Raw genomic sequence first — 23026 nt, 5'->3', positions numbered from 1 at the left:
TTTTTTTTTTTTGCGGTACGCGCGCCTCTCACTGTTGTGGCCTCTCCGGTTGCGGAGCACAGGCTCCGGATGCGGAGGCTCAGCGGCCATGGCTCACGGGCCCAGCCACTCTGCGGCATGTGGGATCTTCCTGGACCGGGGCACGAACCCGTGTGCCCTGCATCGGCAGGCGGACTCTCAACCACTGCACCACCAGGGAAGCCCCCACAAAATCAGCTTTAATGGACAAAATCAGTCTTGAGGGTCACTGATATTAAATAACGGAATAGGGTTAAGGGATGGTACGGGAGCTTCAAAGACAAGGTATGCAAGTCTCTGAAAGGCTGACTGAAGGCATGGGAAAGCTGGAGATGCCAACTTTGGTCCCAGCCAAGTTCTCCTGCTATTTTCTGTATGTGATACTGTCTGTTATTCAACTCAGAGGCAACACCATATACCCACTGTGAGAACTGAATTCCCTTTGGGGTTATCAATTACTCACACAGCCTTCCTCTAAAGGAAGGCTTGCAAGTGGTTCATATTCAAGCCTTACATGTGACAGTGTTTATATCACATTCACAATGTAACAGAAGTACATGGAATTTCTTGTAAATTATATAAAATATAGAGTTGATTGATCCCACTTTGAAGAAGCATCATTGAAGATTAGATTTCCTTTATCAGAGTAGACAGGTTTAAAACACATTGCTTGTACTGTACTGCTTTAATAACATTTCATTTTTATATTGGTATGTCAGTTAGAAATTAAGAAATGGCATATAATTGTGGGATTTTGTTTAAATTCTAGAAAAACTGAAAGATACTTTTTATTCAGCTTAACTAAGCCTTAGGTCTTCTAGCACAGGTGATTTTTGCATTTCTCGAAGATTATCCTGTAGTTTAATAAACATAAAGAACTCAAGCACACTAAATCTTGGGAGGACTAGTAAACGAGAGCAGAAGATTTAAAAGACATCATTTCTTCCTTTGTCCACTTAACAAGGTAACTTGAGTTGATGATTAATCTTGCGTTGTTAAATTCAAATCCTAAATATTTTGACAATTATTGTTAAGTTTGATAATTGTTTATTAAGAATTTGTGGTTATACGTTGAATTATCCATGTAGAGAGTTTTCAGTTTGTTGTTATTAATATGATATGAAAGGGACCAATCCTTAAAACTGTATCCCTAAAACATGAGCCATTCTACTGGGATCGCATACAGAGAGAAAAGCTGAAGCTGCAATAGACATAGTAAAGCTACCTGGGTTTGAAGCAAAAGACTAAGGAATTAGGTGTATGTATGTCACATTGTATATAAATAAGTCTTTTCAGTCCTAGTAAGCTCACTTGGATTCTTTAAACAGAGACGTGGCCCCAGATCCAAATGCATTTCAGCTCTCTAAGGACTCGAATTACCTCATTTTTTTTTTCTCACTGGTTCATTAATAAAGCACCCATTTAAGAACAACTATTTATAAGTATAGTGATGTTTCAGAGAATATAAAATGATGGAAGGAGGAAACAAAGAAGTCCTTTGCTTGCAGCCAAGATGTGGGGACAAGATCTGAATTTGTTCTGAACAATCATTTGGGAGAAGTGTCACAACAGTTTTGAAGAAATAATAAATGTCTATAAAATATAGGATTCTGTGGTATAAACAATTTTGACACCTTTTGTTGAGGGACCAAAGCAAACAAAAAACAAAAACCAGGCAGTATGTTCTATGGATCAGAAATTAAATAAATCCCCAAATTTCAATTTACACTAAAATATTTATTTGATAATATTTTACAGAAATAAATAAGAGCAGGTTTTCTCTAATACAGATAGGTATATTTATACATTTATATTTTTATATTTCTTTCTTTTTACAAAATTAAAGCATATCAAATTGTTTTCCCTAAAACTGTAGCGCAGAAAGGAATACTAGGAAACAAACAAAAAGAAATACTGAAATATGTTCATCATTAAATTATAATCATGGGTCTTCTGAATCTCAACAAGGTATATGATTTAGAGAAAGAACATGAGATTTGCAGTCAGGGGACCTTGGCTCCACTGTTTACTTGCTGTGTGTCATAGGCACATTTCTCAATATTTCTGAATCTCAGTTCTCTACCTTTAAAACAGGAATGATATGAACTATATCAACTTCACAGGACTGTTGGGCAAATTAAACACGTGAATGTATAGGAAAGCTCTTTATGACATGTAAAGAGCTACAAAAATAATAGTTCTGTTTAATATTTCATATAAAAGAATCAATGTATATCTTCCTTTAACTGAAGAAAATAAGCACCAAAAATGTGTGTGTGTTTTCTTCAGTTGAATTATGTCACCCTATAAACCAGAATAAGAAAATGCACCTTAACTAAGCACCAAAGCCTCTCGGACAAATGTGATCCAGGGTATACTTCTATTACAGTTTTCTGGGCAACTAAGTAGGAGCTAATGAGTCCTGAGGGTCATTTAAAACTCTGAAGGCTCAAAGAAAACAAATCAAGAACATCTGTATTACATCAAATGGCTAGGATACAACAAGCTACTCCTTATTTAGCAATGCTACTCCTTATTTAGCAATTTCAAAGTCCATTAATTCTTCACAGAAGAAGAAACACTAGGTTATTATCACTTGCAATTATTTGCTTATGTGAATATGACATTCTCTTGCTCCAAAGATCAAATACTAGTCCTTGAGGAAAGTACTAGTGGAATGAAATAACAAATCCTATCATAAATTTAGATATTAGTGGTTAAAAGTCTAGTTACACGAGAACATGGGAAAGGAAAAGAATCCAGGACTTTAGTATAATAACGATAAAAAAACCCCCTGCCATATTGCCATGTTATAATGATAAGAATTGAAATTATAAACACTGCAATATTTACAGATACATCAATCTTAAAACATGTAAAAACTCAGTAAGACAAATTAAAAGTAGAGAAAGCAGTTTAGATAATTTTAAGGAAAGTAAACATTAATACACTTAGAAAGGCTAAAGTTAATTGCTTACACTGATAATACTTAATATAGAATAGAAATACTTAAAGTGTGCAGTGTTTTGATTTTTAGTGGCAAGATACAGAGAAAAGAAATAATTGCCTAATATTAACTTACTGTTAGGAGTTGCATTACTCTAAAGTTACTATTTATGGAGTTACAGTCTATATCTACTCAAAGAACTAGGAGTTAACATAATTCACCATCTTTTAAAAATATCACTAATAAGATATTGGTGAATCATGTGCTAAAGATACTGAAGGCTCTTTCAAAATTGAGATCTAGTTGGTAGAGTACACCAGGTCATGTACAACTAGACTAGTTGTCTTCCTCTGTTATTCTAACTCTTTTTTTTTTTTTTTTTTTGAGGTACGTGGGCCTCTCACGTCGCGGAGCACAGGCTCCGGACGCGCAGGCTCAGCGGGTCCAGCCGCTCCGCGGCATGTGGGATCCTCCCAGACCGGGGCACGAACCCGTGTCCCCTGCATTGGCAGGCAGACTCGCAACCACTGCGCCACAAGGGAAGCCCTATTCTAACTCTTTTTAAGACTGATTTTACCAAAAGAAAAGTACACATTACCTCTCTTAATTCCCTCAGATAGAGGTACGCTTTGGAACAAAAATAAATATTTTATTGGGAGTGTAAAATTAAAAATCTTTATAGCTATTGTGGAAACAGTATATTGGAAAGGACTCAATAACTACTAGGACACTGTACAACTGAAAAAGAAATAAACTCATTCAACTAAGAACACTGTTTACTGACATCTATTGGATTGTTTAACTTTATTCTATAAACTATGAAAAATTTAAAACACATTAAAGTCTGTGGATTGAATCAAGTGTACTTCATTCAAGGTCTTCAGTTTCTTTGGTAAATAGGTCTGCCAGATCAGCCACGGTCAAGACAGAGGCCTCGGAATGTTTCGCTGATGGGTTTGTGTGACTGCAGGATTTTGCAAGTGAGCAGAATCAGAAAGAAACCCCAAGGGATAAATTATTATATTTGTCCTTATATACTGTCTGGTCTTATAATAATAATATAAGACATAATAGTACAATATTATATTCTTATATAAGAACATATTTGTTCTAAGTTTTTGTAATTGAGTTATAAGAAACTCCTGGAAGAAAGTAGGCAATGGGATCATTATTACAACTTGTTAAAATTAGTGAAGATTTCTATATACCATTTTCAAACTTGGTCATAAAATGTCTTTCTCTGCACAATTAATAAAACAAAGAAACAAACCCCCTGCCAGCTAGTACTAAAGCTCTCACCTTACAACTTACCTTCTTAGTATCCGAAGTTAATTTGTTTCAAGAAAAATTCAACAGCTCTTTTAATTGCTGCTTTATTGAGGCAGCTTAAATATAAGCACTGAATTGTGACATATGGAAACACCACTAACAAAAAGCCTTCATGTTTGAGGCAAAAAGCTCTTGTGGTAACCTTTCTTTCCCAGACCACCAATGAAAGAGAATTTCTGGTTTCCAATGGCTTCTTTGCTATGCAAAGTACCTCTGTGGAAACAATCCCTTCTAAGGCAATCATCTCTTCTGAGTGTATCTTCCAATCATACCTATCTCACAAGGATTCAGTTAGGTATTAGTTTATGTTTCAAAATGACTTTAAAGAAAATTAATTAGGAAATAAATGTTAGGAAGCTTTGTGATTCCAAACTTAAGTTTTCAAAATTAAGGCTATTCTGGTCTCTCTGCTTCTGTTCTGCCTTTGAAATTAATGCCACAATTACCAGCCCAGTTTTAAGTCCAGACCTTTCTACCTGCATGTGACTAACCAGTGTGATGTATCAAGCAGCACTCTAAATTTCATGTTACAGCTATCAGACTAAAGCTTTTAGGTTGGGCATAAAGATAGATTTCATTTAAAAAGTAATCCAGAGTGGCAAAGAAACGTAGGATAGTTCCTCCCTCCACCCCCCGCCCCCAACACACATGGGTGATTTAAAGTATACAAGCTCTGAACTGAAGTTTCTTTAATAGTAGGACAGTTTAAATATTTTTATATATTACAATCCCTATTAATAAATTAAGTCAAATATAGAATGCCCAAAGTACTAACTGGGAAATTTTGGAGAGGTAAAACGCCATACCGTGCTTTTAAAAAGTATTTGCACTTATATCTTTTGGTTGACTAAGTGGTCATCTAGGTGAAGAAGTTCTACACACTTATTACAACCTTTTATGAACAGGAAAACTTCTGTCCACTTGAAGTAAACTGTTACCTACCTCCTCTCGGCAGTTTTCAGCATGGCTTGCATTCTTTCTTCTATTGTTGCTTTAATTAAGAATCTGTGTACAATAGTGGGTCTAGAAGGTACATAACAATTATAAGTTTAAAAACACCTTAAAACAAATTAGAACAAACACACTTCATATATTATATGTTATATTCGTCAGTCAGTTGGTATCTACCATGGCAGGGACTAATCCAGGTGCTGGTGGGGGCAATGATCAACAGTGAATACAACAAATGATTTAATCTGAATGAACAAGTATCTATTGAGGGGAGACACACAATCAACACACACAAAATAAGATATTTTCAGGTACAGACAATGACATGAGGAGGCTGACACATGGCTTGAAGCATGACTGATGGGGATGAGACAGCTAATAAGCAAAGGAGCAGTGGGAGGGGCTTCCAGGTAGAAGAAGCAGCCAATAAATGCAAAGTCCTGGGAAGAGAATGTGCTTGGCACACGCTTAAAATGTCTGAGGGGCAGAAAGAAGGCTAGCATGGCCAAAGCATATTGTCAACCAAGGGCAAGGAGGTCAAATCACAAAGGGTCTCGTAGGACGTGGCAAAAATTTGGATTCTTGCTGTCAGTGGGTTTAATGCATGATTTGAATTATTCCTGGTTATACTTTAGAAGTCCTTTTGGCTGCTGTGTAGAGGACGGACTGTTAGGCAGAAAGCGGAGGCAGAGATGGCAGGTATCTGCAGGACTTTCTCTCTTTTTTATCTCATTTCACATTTCTTTGTTCAGCTGTTACCTTCTTCATAAGAACCTCCATGCCTTCCTGCCCAGCTGCCTGCACTCTCAATCCTCTTTTCCCTGCTCCTAGCATAATATATATTTTACTTATTATGTTTATTGTTTACCATCTGTCTCTCTACCAACCCCCTACAACTGGAGTTTAAGCTCTGTGAAGGCATCTCAAGTACTTTAGAACAGTGCTTGGCCCACAGGAGGAGCTCAATAAAAACTTACTGAATGAACTATGTGGGTATTGATGCAGGTAGACTGCCCAAGCTGGTCATGGAAAGATGAGGTACTTCTAATCTGACTGTATCTGTTTTCTCTGAATGAGGCGAGATCATCCTCAAAGGGGAGGAGGAAGATACAGGAGACTTAAGAGAGTCTCCTCAGAAAGTAGAAAAATCTATTTACTAGGGAAGCATAGTAGGATTGTAGAACAGTGTTGAGTGGCCTTTTCAGACTTGTGGCCTTACATCTGGGATGAGTCCACTGTATGCTTTAGAAGACAGTAATAAGAACTCAATGTTTAAAGATATAAGACAAAGCCAAAAAGCAAAAAAACCAACGCCCTGCTCCCCTCACCCCACTGCCAAAACCCCAAACCAAACAAAAAGCAATAACCCAGTAAGACATAAGTACGTTTTAAATGCTACTTGGTAGTACTTTAGAACAAGCTTGCATTTATTACAATTATATTACTTTGCCATAGTTTGCCTGATGAACATGTCTCTTTCTTGCCTGAAGTTAAAAGTCATCATTTGCTCTCCCAGCCACTGCTTACAAAGCAAGCCACGTTTCTGAGGACGGCATACAAGACCTCGTCTCCTGCCACTCCTCTCCTCATACTTTATACTCCAGCAATTTCACTTCTTAGGGTCCCTAGAAATATCATGTTATTTATTTCCTCTGTGTTTCTGCACAGGCAACTCTGGCTGTGTGAGCACCCTTTTCTAGCCCAACTTTGGAATAATTATTCCTTTAAGAGTCAATCTAATGCAGCCTTTCCTGACTCTCTAGGGCACAAGAGATCACTCCCTTCTTTTGTTACCACAGTACTTCTATTATATTTTCTCACACTCTACTATAATATGTCAAATCATGTTTCCTGTACCACATAGTGATCTCCTTGGGGAAACAAATTATGTCTTATTCAATTTGAATCTTCAGTATCTAGCTTAATGCCTGACATATAGTAAGTATTCAATCAATATTTATTTAATGAGTGCTTAGTATGGATGCATTTAAAAAAAATTCAAAGCATCTAACATCCAGGAGGTAATACATCTGAGAGGCCTTATAAAGGACAATTGTCCATTCTGACATTTGAATAAAAGTAGTACATACTACAAAATATCTACTATTAGGATTACTTTGTGCCTTAAACTAAACTAATTGTCTCTTAGAGTGGACCTGGAAGGCTGTATTTTCCTAAGGGGAAGAATTTATAAAAAAGCTATTTGTTTTCAGTCATGTACGAAATATACCTTCTTTTAAATACAGGCTACTTTAGCCAATCAAAAGTCAATTCTTCTCAAAGTTATGATAGATGCCTTCAACTTAGTAGTTGTCTTAAGTATTTTAAGAAGCTGTTTTGATGAAATGATCAGGGTAGTTTCTAAAGGAGGAGACAAAAATCTGGGAGAATTTGGGGTTTGCTGCTTGGAGGAGGGAGGGTTGGAAATCTCAAAATGTCTTCTGGTCATCTAATAACACTTGAAAATTTAATACATAAGGAAGTAACTAAAAATGAATAGGTGATGATGAACATAAATGAAGAGTTTAAATGCTGATCTGTATCTTAGAAACTGGAGCAAATATTACCGATGTTAACTTTAGCCCTTACTTTGTTTGTCCAATGCGGTGCACCCTTCCTATGGCCTGAAGCTCATGGGCAGGGTTCAATATGGGCTCCACCAAGAGAACATGAGTTGCTTCGATGATAGTTAATCCATTAGAACCTGTGTGCAGGGGCAGCAGCAAAATATTGATTTGGGGATCATGTTTAAATGCTGAAAGGTTCTCCTAAAAAAGAAAGGTACATTTACATTTTAGCTGGATAGTTAAAAATAAGAGCAGTATATTATATGTAGCTCATGTTAAAATGCCTAACGGTATCCAGGTCATTGTGAAATGTAGTGACTAAGAAAATTAAGTGTAAAATTACCAATTTTAGAAAACATAAACTTATTGCTTGACTTTATGAAAAAAAAGTGTCACATAACCTCTCTTGTTCTTTATGATATACAATGGAATCACAAGATACATGTGTGATGTATGCAAATTAAACTATATGAGCTTAGAGGAAAAAGAGAGTGAGAGAAAGAATGTGCAAGAATGAGTGTGAGGTAAGAGACATGAATCTACTAAATTTTCTCTTGATGTTTTTTTTGGTGTTTGTCACTTAGGTGTGCACCTGTCATTGTGCTGAGTGTGATGTAAGCATAGTTTAACCATATGCAGTTTGCCCTAATGCAGTGATTTTAGAACTTAATCCCAGGGGCATGAGGCCTCTGACCATTCAAAAGGTGCGTCATCGGCCATCTCTTCCTATATTAAAGAAACAGACCTCAAATCAGAAGATCTTTAAATATGGTTTGCTATGGGTATAACTGAATAGATAGAAAATAAATGCAATTTCTTTACTTTGCCTTTAAATGTTAATTTTATAGTTAATCAAGAAGTCACACCATGTTTTTGTGGTTTATACGACACAAGACAATAAATGCAAGTAAGCTAGTTAAGAGCAGTTTCAATTTGCAACTGAATCCACTCCAAAAAATCATAAGTAAAGTCTTTTGACATACCTGAAATGTCTTAACACGACTGATTTGTGCAAATTCCATGTTGTTATCAGTGAGAGCTTTTGAAATAATGTCTAATACATCTTGCCACTAAGAACACATAAAACAATAGGAAAATAAATATTTACAAACAGCTTTCATATAACAAAAATTTGAAAAATGACTAAACCAAAATATCCTTTATACCTCAGAATTAAGTAAACAAAAACAAAATCTTCAAGTATAATACCATTAATATATTTTGTTCTATCCTGAAAGATTTTTTTGTATCAAATGCTGGTTAAAGATAGGGTAAAAAAAATAAGAAAAATGAGTGTCTTCAGTAAATGAATTATGATAAACATAAACAACAGAAAACAAATTACAGAGTGCTTAATGGATGTGGTTAGTTATCTTCCAAAAATGAAAACTAGAAGCTTTACTCAATACCTTTTATTCAATAGGTTATTTTACTTTTCTTTGCCTTAACCAAGTTCATCCGTGAAATGACTTTCAAGGTTAGAGATTCCAATTTAAAAATATTAATATAAGAAAATCCCTAAGTAAGATTAATATAAAAACATGAAATGTAGCTATAGGAATTGCCTTGTGAAGCATCATCAAATTTCTCTAAAAATAATTCTACCCAATGGACATAGAAAAAAAATCTAACATAGAAAAAAAATCTAACATGGAGAAATCTATCAGTAATTCTAAATCTCAATTATATTTTGGCAAACATTAACAATTATTTCTCAGATATAAACTGATTTGAAACAGAAAGCCACTCCGAGTTAATGATGAGGATGAAAATGTTGATTGTACCGTTGAGAAAACAAGTGCTTTAGCCCCTGGATCTCTCAGCTGGATTCTCATTAGAGTTCTGACCACAGCTTCCACTTTTGTAGAATGGCTGCCCTTTGAACACAAAGAAGAAAACACATTATTACTAAATAAAATCTAGATAACAGTGGAATGGAAAACTAACATAAAACACTTATTAACAAAACTATATGATAGGTACGTATGTGTTCATCCTTTTTCATTTTGTATGCTGGAAATTTTCTTTAGCCTCAAACTGTACAAGATACGGATTTACACCCTGAGAGAATCAAATATAAAAATGCACACCAGAAAGTCATACAGTGCTATGACCCTAAGATAAGATTTTTTAGTTAAGTGGCTGGGTTTTGTAGATACAAAATTTTGTTACTTTAGATAAGCAGAATTTATATTAAAAACACTCTTCATTTCAGATATTATGGCATTGAAAATGTTCAGAATATAATGAATCAAAACTCCAAAGTAAGCAAATAGTAAAGAATCTAACCCACAAAGAATCCTTTCTTACAAGGGCACTACAATGACAGAGGTACAAATGACGTCCACTTGGACGGAAGCAGGTTTATACAAAGCTAGATAACCACTGAAAGAGTGCTTTTTGTATTTTCCATGACCATTTCCAGGATAAGAGTATGAAAATGAGAAAAAGTGAAGAAATAAGAAAATGAAGAAATAAGGCAAGTGTTTTTGTAGCCTTCATTGAGAAAGTCTTCCTTCTGGAATGCTCTGGGAGATGGTATGACAGGGAGATTAAGCGTGTGCGATTTTGAGCGAGATAAATCGAAATTCAACTGCCAGTACTGCAACTCCTTAGTTATATAGATTCCAACTTTTCTAAGCCTTAGTTTTCTTATCTGTCAAGCAGGGATGATAATTACATCTATTTCCAAAGGTTGCTGTGATGGTTAAATGAGAAAACGAATACAAAGCGTTTGGCCCAATAGTTGGCAAACAGTAGATACCCAATAACTTGTTATCTTTCAGAGACATTAAATATGAGCACAACAATGACAGAGATTATCCTACAAGGGGGGCAGATATGACCAAAAAGAAGTAAAAATATTCCCATGCTACTCTTCTCCTCAAATCACACCCCTTTACTACTTTTACACAAAGAGACACTCAAAGGTAGAAATATAAACAAAACAAGGAAGAAAGCTTTACTAATTTTAAAGTTACCAACAAAGAATTATGGGAGAAATTAAAAAATTCTGGTATTAAAATCCTGGATCTACATTTATTTCTCTGGATATGCAGACTTTCAATTATACTTGAAAGGTTAAAAAGTATAAGGGACCTACTTCAATCTAAACATTATATTAAATAAGAGCAAAATTATCTCAAATAAGAGAAAACAGGAAATTAGCATAATGTGATCATTTAGTAGTTTAGACAGAAAACTTCCATGTTCCTTGCAAGGTCTCATTTTCAAAGATATTTTCAAGTGAAATACCAGGATAACTGTGAATGCTTCTATCAATTAAGCCGCTTCTTAGAAAAATTTCAAAAGAAAACAGAATAGTCTTTTATAAGCAACATTCCAAACCAGAGTGCTAACTCTATGAAGGAAAAGACTAGAATATTCCCTTTTATCAAAATTTGGCCAATTCAGTGGTAGCTCTCAGTGATCCCTTCCAAATGCTACAATTCTGAACCATTTGGTCCCAGTCCAGTTACTTCCTACTATGAAAGAAGAACAATAAGGAAGTCTGGAAATCCAAAGCTCTGCTTGGCAGAAAGCTACATGGGGAGTGAGATGGCCTTAATACCCTTTTCTTCCAGATGGACAGAAAGTGTCTATTGAGAATGAGAAAACTGAAGAAAGAAGAGGGTGGCTCATATATATCTGTGGTCCTTGGTTTGAGCAGGCATGCCTTACACAATTTTTGAAAACAAAGCCAAAATGCATAATCCTTATGTTAGACCAATGTGTTAAAGCAGTTTTGCCCAAAGATTTCACATTTTAGACTACTTGGAGACATTTAAATTATCATAAATTATCATTACAAATGTTGCTTCAAGTTATAAGATGCTGTGTTGAAAATACACTGCCTTTGTGAGTCTATTTTTTTTTTTTTTTTTTTTTTTTCTTTTTGCGGTATGCGGGCCTCTCACTGTTGTGGCCTCCCCCGTTGCGGAGCACAGGCTCCGGATGCGCAGGCCCAGCGGCCATGGCTCACGGGCCCAGCCGCTCCGCGGCATATGGGATCCTCCCAGACCGGGGCACGAACCCGTATCCCCTGCATCGGCAGGCGGACTCTCAACCACTGCGCCACCAGGGAGGCCCTGTGAGTCTATTTTAATAAAAATTCATAATGTGTTGCTAAATGAAAAGTTAATGCCCTAGACAGTGAAGGATTAGCAATCTAAAAAGCATTACTGATCTTTCTAAAAAGAAAGGCAGTAAAATGTAGGAGAAAAACTGAATAGAAGTTAAATAAGGATCTGGTTTCTGTCCTATTTGCTACATACAGCACAAACACTTTTTGGATAACTTTTTTTTTGGCCGCACACATGGCATGTGGGATCTTAGTTCCCCGACCAGGGATCCAACCCGTCCAATGCGTGCCCCCTGAAGTGGAAGCACAGAGTCTTAACCACTGGACTGCCAGGGAAGTCCTTGGATAACTTATTAAAAATTACAAAAAAGCAATGTATGTTCATTGGACAACTAAGTTAACAGAAGTTTAGGATTAAAAAATTTAAGCCTATTATTTTATGCCTTACTCTCTCTAAGCACCACTAAGAATTTGGCATTTATTCTGTTAGACCTTCTTGTGCATTTTAGAAGCCTCTATAAAAATGCACACATACCCCACAAATATTTTAAAATGTGTTTTATAACATGGCCTTTATATTTAACATTGTATCTTGGCAATCTTAACCATGTAGGACCTTTATATATACCTCACCTCAATGGCTGCACAATATTTAGGATACAACAATTTATTAAATATTTGTTTATTAGTATATATTTAGGTTGATTTCATTCTTTTTTGTTCTTACAAACAATACTTCAGTGACTATGCTTATACTTATAGCTCTGGGTACCTGTGCACATATTTTTGTTGGAAAGGCATATAATGTGGAACTGTTGGTCAAAAGTTAAAGAAAAACTGGTTTGTAGGACCTCTCATATAATGTACATGTTAAATTTATGTTGTAAATATTTTCCTAACTTTCTATATGTAGTTCACATTTAATTGTATTAAATGCAGTAATGTAAGCAAAAGTGCTATATTATATTAGCTTTAGTAGCTCACAAATGCTTGATGAATGTGGATTTAAAAACTAAATATTCTTTGCCTTTACTACTTTATTAGACTTTTCTGTGTTTGTTTGACATTTAAATTTGTCTTTCATAAGGGAAAGATGAGAGATTTTATTTGGAAAAGAATAGCTTTTTCCTCAATTAATTGCCCTGCCACGATTCTGTCTAGTATGATTTCATATGATATTATATCATATCTCAGAGTACAGTATATTCCTGTCATTTATCAGTTGATATTTATTTGAAAACAAGGACCAAATGGCATTTACTTTTATATCACCTAGAGCCTAGCATGGTCCTTTGTAAATAGTATATGCTCAACCAGTTTACTTAATGTAAAAAATTTTAATATGTATGTTTAGGCTTCTCAATCCCAAACACACCTGAGGAAAACAATGAATAAACAAAATAAAAATAAAAGCGGGTTAGAATACAATTAAAAACTCTCAACATATTTTTTTGGTCATTCAGAATGATTAACTGGCAAATCAAATCTTGCAATTAATCTCTTTTATAATTGAGATTATAAAATTATAAAAGCTAGAGAGACTCAGACAAGAGCAGTCTTGAAAGACGAGCAGATTTAATCTAACACAAAGAAGACCCGAGGTGGATTTTGGGTTAGTACTGTGTAATGAAATCACTGGAACTGGTCTAAAAGGAAGCTACCAATTGGAGGGTGGTGCCACCTCATTCTGGTCTATCAACACTCATTTTTTCCCCTACCTATCAGCAGTGATAGGAGAGGTTAATAAAGTCAGCAAACCCTGTGGACTTTTATTTCCTACCTTTAGAATCAGAGATACCTACCACATTAGGCCCTTATTCTTAACTTTTTTTCTCTCTTCTGCTTGTGTTTTTACACTTCCAAGTGAAAAGCAAAAGTCCCCAAATAATACTGAAAAGACCATGGTTAGTCTAAGAGCAGAGTAATAAAAGGGATCAAAGAGATCACTCAAACCCTGTAGCATTTCAGGTAAGTTCATGTTTGATTATTCAAATCATTCAACAAAAACTTTCTGTGCACATAAATGACAAGAATACACTAAGCACTGAATATACAATGATGAAAAGATACTCCCTTATTCTCAAATACACACAGTCTAATGCATGTTACAGAATATGGAGAAAAGCAAAGGATGGTTTTATACTGCTGGGCTGGCCTGGAAGCGATTTAAGTGAATGCTTTATTATACCATCTTAATAAGCATTATGCAGATTCTACTGTTCTTTTTAATGTTTCTTTCTACCTCAAATACATAAATGAACTTTGGCTCAGATCTGTCAGTTTCTGAGACGACTACTCAATGTGGTCACTGCTACAGAAAAGAAATATTCACTTTGTTAAAAAGATTAAAACAGGAAGGAGATGGGTTATATCTATATAGGAGAGGATCACAGAAAAAGCAAAAGAGATATGGATGAGGAAAACGGAGATATCAGTCCGTCCCCGTGCAAGGTGTTAACAGAGTATGAATATTCTCAGGACAGGTACACTGGCAGCCTTAATCCAACCCAGTTTATGTTTTAGCTGTATCAGCAAACACACAGATGCAAAGTTAGGCTGGAATTAGGGAGGGGGGTGCATGGAAGAGAAATCCCCCAAAACTGCTAGATCATTTCATAATATATTAGGCTGATAGAGCTGGATTTAATTATAAGCAGCTCTGCCCTCTTCTGAAGTTCCTGTCCTTTTCCTCATTTCTATCCTTTCTTGGTAGTCTCTTCAGTTTTTCCACATGTATATCTACCAACCCTTCTCTATGATTAATGCTTGGTTTTTCTTCATGTTTCTGAAACATCAAAGACCAAGGCCCAGCTTTGGAATGAAGACCCATCATCTGTGCTCTGCCCGCCCTTGACTGTATCTTTGTGGCTGTTCTCTCTGAGGCACTAGTTCTCTCTAAGGCCAACTAGGGAACTACAAAAGGAGACATATAAAGTGCTACCACTCAGGTCAAGTTAGTGCCTCTCCTGGTCTTCCTCTCATGAGGTAAGTAGCCAAGAGCATTGTAACAGTTAACACTGAAGGAAAAGGATGGAATTTTCCTTCTTCACGACAAAATAATCTTACAAAATGTTCTTTATGAAGATCTTTGCTCCCTTGCTTGTAATTTAATGAACAAAACCAAACTAGATCTCAAAGCTACACATATAGGTCTTTCCCTTTATGGAAAATTAAGTACAAAGTTAAAAGCTCCAGACCATTCAGGCAGTCAAGGCAATGAAAAATCAGTAGAGATCCATTAGCAATAAAGGCCAACAAAGAATTTCTCAAGAAATCTGGCCTAGAGGTTGTCTAATAGCATAACTAGAAATCAGAAATGTCTCGTAGCCTCTTATCTGCGCTAAATAGGTGCAACTAGCTTATTTTTTATCATAGAGTTAAACTTGATTGGAATAAGCAGCTACACATCTCCAGGCTCTTGTTAAAATCTGAGAACCTAAACTTTGAGTTAAAAGCTAAATGTGTTAAATGTGTTAAAAGGATGGAAAATTCAGTTTTGTTTCTATTGTATATTCAGGAGACAAAGAATTCTAATTAAGCAATCAAGTAGTATTCGATTTAGACTTTGATCAACCCCTCTCCTCCAAAATAGGTCTAAATATTTTACCAATGCTTCTAGAGTGAGGTACTGCTTTTTTCTCTGAAGTCTTGTTATTGGGGAGAGAGGAGGGAACAATAGGAAAAATCCATGAGTATAGCATAGAAGACATACTGTAGCTGGCTTCACCCTATTCCCTTCACATCTATTTTCTACCTGTTGAGACTCCTTATTTAGGGAAGGAAGGAAAGGAAGGAGAACAGTTATGGCACCTCCCAACTGTAGCAGCAAAGCACTTCTTCTACTTGATTTATATAAATGAAAGAAAAATAGTGCTCTCTATGACTGGAAAGTTATTGTTGAAAACTGGGAACTCTGAAGCAGGGCTTGGCAATCCATGACTCTGAACCAATGGGTTGTTGCCCGTTATATCACTTCTTCACCAGTCTAGTCCTTCCTTTGGCCCCTTTTATCTTCTCTGTTTGCCTAATCTGTCCACATTGCTCTCCCACTCCTTTTTCTTTGTAATATATATGGATTCTCATGGTCACGCTCAGCTCCACTGGCAGAATTAAGGGCTAAAGTGGCCACTGTGTTCAGAGGAACATCAGAAAAATGTCAACACAATGGAGACGATGAATGTACTGAGTCTTATTTTTCATCAAACATCAGAGAGAATATTCATGTTTATAGGCTACTTTATGTCAACAGGCAGACTAAATCTTTAGGGATTTTATAGATACTATATACTTATATATTATCTTTAATGTATCTTTATAATATATTAATATATGATATATTAGTATATATGTTTATATATTATATATATTCCACACATATGAAATACATACACACTAATACATATAAAACATGTCAAATAATGTCTTACAGTATGGGGGTTGCCAGTCACTTATGACTCTAAAGTGAAGGCAGAATGAAGTCATTTTCAGAAGTGTAAAAACTCTGATTTTCCGTTCACATGCTTATCATGCTAAAATTTCTTGATGCAGTAGATCACAGTGAAAAAAGAATTGTAGAATGAGGATTACATGAATAATGGTGCCAGATAAGGTTGACACAGAAATGAAGGAAGCTAGCTAAAAAAATGAGAACTTCTACTACACTGGGGTATTCAGAAGATTCTTCCTTGAAAAGCAAAGTTTAAATGAGAGAGGATTAGGATTACATTCCTTTCTGCATGACTTCAATCACTCTGCTTGGTTCTATAATGAAAAGTATTTATATTATAATATTGTACACACCATTTACTGATTTTTTTTAGATATGGAAGTCACATCTACAATTAGATAACAAAACATGAAAGTATAAACATTATAATATAAAAATGATACTATAACAAAAATTAGAATGTGGAAGGGAAAAGAAAGAATGAAGGAAGAATAGATGCAGTAATTTCCTCCTCTTTTGAAGTGAGGACTATTAGCAGGTACTGTCTACAGCTAGTACTTCAAGAAACAAAATTTATGTGTATTACTGAAAGTCACAGAGGTGATCTCTATAACTAAAAATAGAAATTGGCAATAGAAATAGGCAAAGAAGGAAGAATGAAGGAGAACATTACTTTTCACTGTATGCCATTTGTTTTATTCTGAATTTTTTATTCTTTTGTGCAAATTACTTCTACTAAAAAATATTACACTTTCTGTTTACCCTGATTTCTTACAGAAGAATAAGGGTTTTAGGGGAATGGGTGGGAGGCTTGTAATTCTGGGACCTTTTAAACTTACTACATTAGTGATACAATTGGGACTGTGTTTATCACAAGTGAACTGGTCTTCTGAATTATGCCATTACCCTAGTGCTGCATGCTATTGTACCTGCAGTACCTCTCACTGCTCTAGGGTCAAATGGATGCCTAACCTGTGCTAGCTGCCCCGGAGAAGAAGTTTCAGCCTCGTCAGAAATGGGACAATCACATCTGAAACAGAGCAGGGATAACATTTAAATCTTCCAGTTATTACTTGTATTGTTTTTTTGCAATCTTTTAAACTTACTACAAGAATCAAAGATCCTGAGATTAGAGATTTTTTTGAAGATTCATTTAACTGAAGAACGTCACTTTAAAAAAGACAAATTTACACAATTTAGCCCTGCCTCCCCCCAACCAAAAGAACTATGATCTCTAATCAGTTGTATGATAGATCATAGATTTTTCTTTAGGTTTCCTTGCTGATTTGTAACTTGATCTGTTTCCTATTGTTTAGTATAGAGGAAGTCATTTCCTGTCTTAGTACTTTCTGACTTTCATTACTTTTATTCTGGACTTTTCCTTTTGAAGCAGAGCTAACTCTTTCAATTTGCCTGTGCTGTCCATAGTAGTTCCTGCTGAGTAAGATCTGTTAGCATTGTTTTATTTCTGTCTGCACCTGTCCACCATGCTAAAAATCCATGTTGATAGTGACAGATAAAATTTAGTGCAGTTACACAGCTTGTATGATTGATCTCACAAAGTAGGAATACTTTTCAAGCATATGCCTGGGTTGGGTTCTTCACATGTTACTGGAATAAAGTTCAACAGAAACTCCATCCAGGCAGCCTATGTGGGAAATTTTACAAGTGCATTTAGCCACAAAAATATTATCCTGTTCTTTAAAATACTTTGAATGATTATTTCAAAGAGATAAAGTTAGCAATTGCAAAAAAGTTAAAAATTTTATTTGGAGCCAAAGGTTTTTGGGGATATTATATGTAAATACTAATCAGTGGTTTACTTGTCCATCCATCCATCCATCCATCCATCCACTGAGTACCTCTTACATGCCAGGCATCGTTCTAGATACTAGGGATACAGTAGCGAATGAAACAAAAGTCCTCACCTCATGAATAATGTCTTTTCCACATTTTAATGGAGTTTATACTCCACACAGTAAAAGTGTTCATAAAAATAACTTATAGTTTATATCTTAGAAGCCTTTATTGTATGTTCAATTTATTGCAAGCTATTGCTAACTACAACATGAGACTCACTAACAGTTCAAGAGCTAACTTGGCTCGTGAATAGAGACGGTGTTTTGCAATTATATTTATTCATGACATTTTCTAACAAAAACACTTAACTGTGTTCTAAATTTACCAGTTAATATTCATGTATTAATACTACACTATACATTAATATTATATTATACATAATATTAATTTACCAGTTAATATTATAAGGTAATATCACATATCTTATATGAAAATATTTAGATAAGCATATTTAAATATAACCACTTGTGGATTATATTTACCAAATTATTTTATGTCAACTTTAAACTCAGTCAGAATTTTATAGTTTTATTCCACCCAGATATTTTAATTGTATTAAGAAAGTGCAAGACAGACTTCACAAGTCACCTTTGAATCAACTGAACAAAAAGTCAAAAAAAAAAAAAAGAAAAAGAAAAGAGAAAAACAGAAAGGAAACAACAGGATTCTACACAGAGTAGAATATGACACATGGTATTACTAGGTTTCTCTGAGAGTTTTAATGTAGAAATACAGTATTTTTTTTCTCTACAAAAAGGCTGTATAAAACATCTCTACTAGCAATAGATTTGCTTGTTAAAAATGTAGATTCCTGGACCAGATCTGAGATCTAACGAGTTAAAATTTATGGGAATGGATCCTGAAAAAATTCTTTATTTTAAAAAGCAGACCACTTGATTATTAGACACTCAAAAGTTTGAGAAGATGAAGCACTGTGGTGTGTGTGGGACAGGTGGGAAGGCTTTGCTATGGCTATATCCATGTATTTTCTCCTGGATAGAAACTTATGACATAAGAATCATGTCCATTATGGGGTCACGGTTTCCACTGACAAAAATGCTTTGTATGAAATCTAGCCAAACTGAGGACACGGGGAACAGGCCACGTGGGGCATATGTTCTGCCAGGAGGCCTACTTCACCCTCTAAAATGCCTGGCAGCTGTCAGAACTTGCAGGGGGAATTTTGTTTACTTTGTGAAATGCCCAGTAGGTTCCAAGGGTCATTCAGGAATACTGTCACACTGCTGTTAGGGTAGATACAGTCTTTAACTTAAATGCATCCACTAACCCACTAATGAACATTTTACTCATTTTATTTATATGGTCAGTCAATAGAATTCCTTACATTGTGAAATACCAGTAGAAAAAAATGTCTTATATTATTTAATTCTATTTTTATGTTCTCCAAATATCTTTTGTCATAGATCAGCTATATGATTAAGCACCATGTATGATATTACACTGTTTGCTATGTCCGAGAGCCTTGACATGAATGCTTAGAGTAAAATAAACATTTCAGATAAAAACTTTAATGAAATAAAAAATTAATTCTCAGGAGTGTTTAATAAAAATCAGGGATTGGATAACCAACAATAAAAAAGAACCCCTAAGTTTAGGAATAGTATGAACTAATATTTATAAAATTTCAAAATAATGCCTTCATTATTCATATAGAGTCATCTTTATATCCCTCAACTACAAGACAGATGATGTAACCATTTAGTGGGGTAGTTTCAGATGGTCAGAGTACAGTGAGAGTCTGAGAAAACAATAAGCACATGCTTTAAGGAGAAGGTGGCAGAAATGTGACAGGCAGCAGAAGGCAGAAGTGGCAGACAGAAAACAAAAGTTAATGTAGCAAGAAGCAATGTGAGAATGTGGAAAAGTGATAAAACTTGCTTGCATAGTAAGTACAATATTCAGTCATGTATTTAATGAAAAGGAAATGTAAGTATTTATGCATCAAAAAGATAAATTAACTTTAGTGAATTCTGTATGCTTTTAATTTTTTTTACAAGATCCTTCAATTAATTCATGTGTTTATCAATACCCATGAAAGACAGGAAGAAGTCAGAACATAATAAACAGTATTTGTACAGATATCCCTGTCCCAACAGGACAGCAAATGTAACTGTCCTGATCTCTCTCCTGGGTGCCTAGGAAAGCTGCCATAAAATGAACAGGTGTTTGGGTTTGATGGGCTCAATGACTCAGTTTCATAGAGGCTGTGCTGTTTACTGGTAGCCAGAGCAATCACTTCCTAAACCTTATGGCATGAAGCCTGACACAGCAGTTCTTTCTTATGCTTGTTCCCCACACTCTGATGAATGCTTTCGCCTAAGGGTCAGCAGCCCTGCTTAGGCCGTTAATGCTATCTGTGGCCCTTGGGATGCCTGAGGCCAGAGGAAAAGATAAAAGGGAAGAAGAAAAGGCTAAAAAAGACTTTTTATGGGAAGGTAAAGGAGAAAGAAACTATAAGAGTAGGAGGAAAAGGGGAGGGGGACTGAAAAGGAAAGCAGTTCTTTGTGTGGTGAATAGGTTAAAGTATACTAACTCTGGACATTATATACCGTCCACTTGGACCACCTATTCAACATTCAGATCTCATTGGTTCAGCTTCTACCACCTTTTCTCCTCCACCTCACTTGAGTCACTCACTTCTACAGTCACATCTGGAGTACCGAAAACCTGTCCCTCTGGAAAGGACTAATACAAATATCATATGATATCACTTATATGTGGAATCTAAAAAATGGTACAAATGAACTTATTTACAAAACAGAAACAGAATCATGAATGTAGCAAACAAACTTATGGTTACCGGGGGTGGGAAGGGAGAGAAGGGATAAATTGGGAGATTGGGACTGACATATACACACTACTATATATAAAATAGATAACTAATAAGGACCTAATCTATAGCACAGGGAACTCTACTCAATTCTCTGTAATGACCTATATGGGAAAAGAATCTAAAAAAAAAAAAAGTGGATATATGTATATGTATAACTGATTAACTGTGCTGTACTCCTGAAACCAACAAAACATCGTAAATCAACTATATTTCAATAATAATAATAATAAAAGATCTCCTATTCTCTGATAAGGACCCCTACCCTTATAGCTTGGTTGTGCAATAGCCCAACCTACACCTGTTAGTTATTCGATTTCAATGAGATCTCTACTTTCTCTCTACATATCAACACTCTCCCTGTCTTTTCAAGAATCTTGTATTATGCATTATCCCTTTTCTCTCCTATATCTTCAATCTATTCTTCTCTATTGAAGATTAAACATGCTCAATAATCTTTTATATTAAACAGAATAAAACAAAAAAACGCAAAGCCTTTCTGCACTTCATATCCCCTTCTGGTTAGGACACTCACTTTTCTACTTCACAGCTAAATTTATGAAGTAGTTGGGCATGTTCCTCTCTTGACCTATTCATTTCCTGTTCAATTCTCATTCCCTCCCGATCTGTTTTTTGCTAATACATTTCCACCGAAAGGGCTCCTTTTCAATGACCTTCAGTAGCCAAATTAGTCCATCTTGTAGCTGAGCCACCTTCAGCATCAAGGGATACAGCTGATAACCGCCTCCTCCTTGAAGCCGAGTTTCCGTGGCCTCTGTTGGCAGCATGTTCTCCAGGACTGCCTATGCCTCTAGTTGCTCTTTCTTGGTCTCCTTTTTCAGCTCCTCTCCCTTGATTCCATTTTTTTTTTTAAAGCTATGGAGTGCTGCAGGACCTGATCTGAAGCTAAATTGTATGTTTCTTTCCTTAGGCCAGCTCATACACTTTCATGGCTTCAAAGATCACTTATGCTAATGTCTCTGAATTTTCTCTCTCCAGCTCCACATATTAACACTTTGCTGGAAAGTTCTACGTGGATGTCTTAGGCACTTCAAATATAGTATATCTAAATGTACCCTTCTTCCAAGTACGTTATATAGTAACTGTACTTTTAGCCACCTGATTTTTCACATCAGAAACCAGGGGTCACCTACGAAATCTCCTTCTTCATCAACCCCTCTGATACTGTATCTCATTCATCAACTCTACTCCAAACATCTCCTGAATATATCTACTTCTTTGCATCTCCACTGCCACCAACCTAATCAAAGCCACCATCACTACTGTTGTAGCCTCCTCAACTGGTCTCTCCAAATTTTTTTCTACTCTAGTCTTTTCTATTCCTGCTAATCTAATTTCCATACTGTAGCAAGAGGAATCTTTTAAAAATCCAAGTCTGATCATGATACTCCTCTGCTTTTAACATATAACATGTTAATAGCTTTCTTTACATGAAAAGAAAATTCTCAGATGCTCAGATGGCTCTTCAATATCGGGCCCCTCTTTGGATTCCAGACTCATTTCATTCCATTCTCCTTTGTGTTTTCTACACCACAGCTACTCAGCTCCATTTGAGTTTCTTCTTGTCTCAGACCTATTCACATACTGGGATTTTTGGTTGTTTTTTTCTGTCTTGCAGCTTCCTCTCTCTCTCTAGGTTGGCTGATCAATTCATCCTTTAGACATCTACTTAACTGCCATTCCCTCAGAGAAGCCAGGTTTGATTTTCTTTTGTAGTGCTTATCACATCAATTATTTGCTTAATGTCTGTGCTTTCTGCCTCAACTCAAACTCCTTCCCCCGACTGCCAAAATGTAAAATCCATGAGGGCAGCAACCATACCTGTTTTATTCATGAGTGTGTGTTGCATCTGTGAGGCCCAGAACACTGCCTGGCATACAGTATGTGTCCAGTAAACATGTATGGAAAGAATGAATGAATGAAAGTTCATCCCAACTTTGGGATTTTGTTTACC

The 23026-nt window shown here is 35.7% G+C and overlaps 1 protein-coding gene across 3 annotated transcripts in view; it reads right to left on the bottom strand.

Moving 5' to 3' along the window:
* Positions 1 to 1740: 1740 nt before the first annotated feature.
* Positions 1741 to 23026, bottom strand: part of SHPRH (SNF2 histone linker PHD RING helicase) — a gene marked incomplete at its 3' end in the record, with an annotated part of 90290 nt that continues 69004 nt past the window's right edge. For 2 of the 3 annotated variants that reach the window (XM_082634383.1, XM_082634384.1), the window contains exons 26-30: positions 9597 to 9689; positions 8796 to 8882; positions 7835 to 8013; positions 5237 to 5317; positions 1741 to 3929 (exon numbers count right to left, since the gene is read on the bottom strand). In XM_082634383.1, the coding sequence (XP_082490509.1) occupies positions 3833 to 3929; positions 5237 to 5317; positions 7835 to 8013; positions 8796 to 8882; positions 9597 to 9689 (537 nt within the window). Of the gene's footprint in view, positions 3930 to 5232; positions 5318 to 7834; positions 8014 to 8795; positions 8883 to 9596; positions 9690 to 23026 lie in introns of those variants that run through there. The other variant, XM_082634385.1, reaches the window with a different exon arrangement.

Source organism: Mesoplodon mirus (genome assembly GCF_964341445.2).
Source record: "Mesoplodon mirus genome assembly, chromosome: 10".
Classification (NCBI taxonomy): domain Eukaryota; kingdom Metazoa; phylum Chordata; class Mammalia; order Artiodactyla; family Ziphiidae; genus Mesoplodon; species Mesoplodon mirus.
This window is presented reverse-complemented; position numbering and strand designations above follow the sequence as displayed.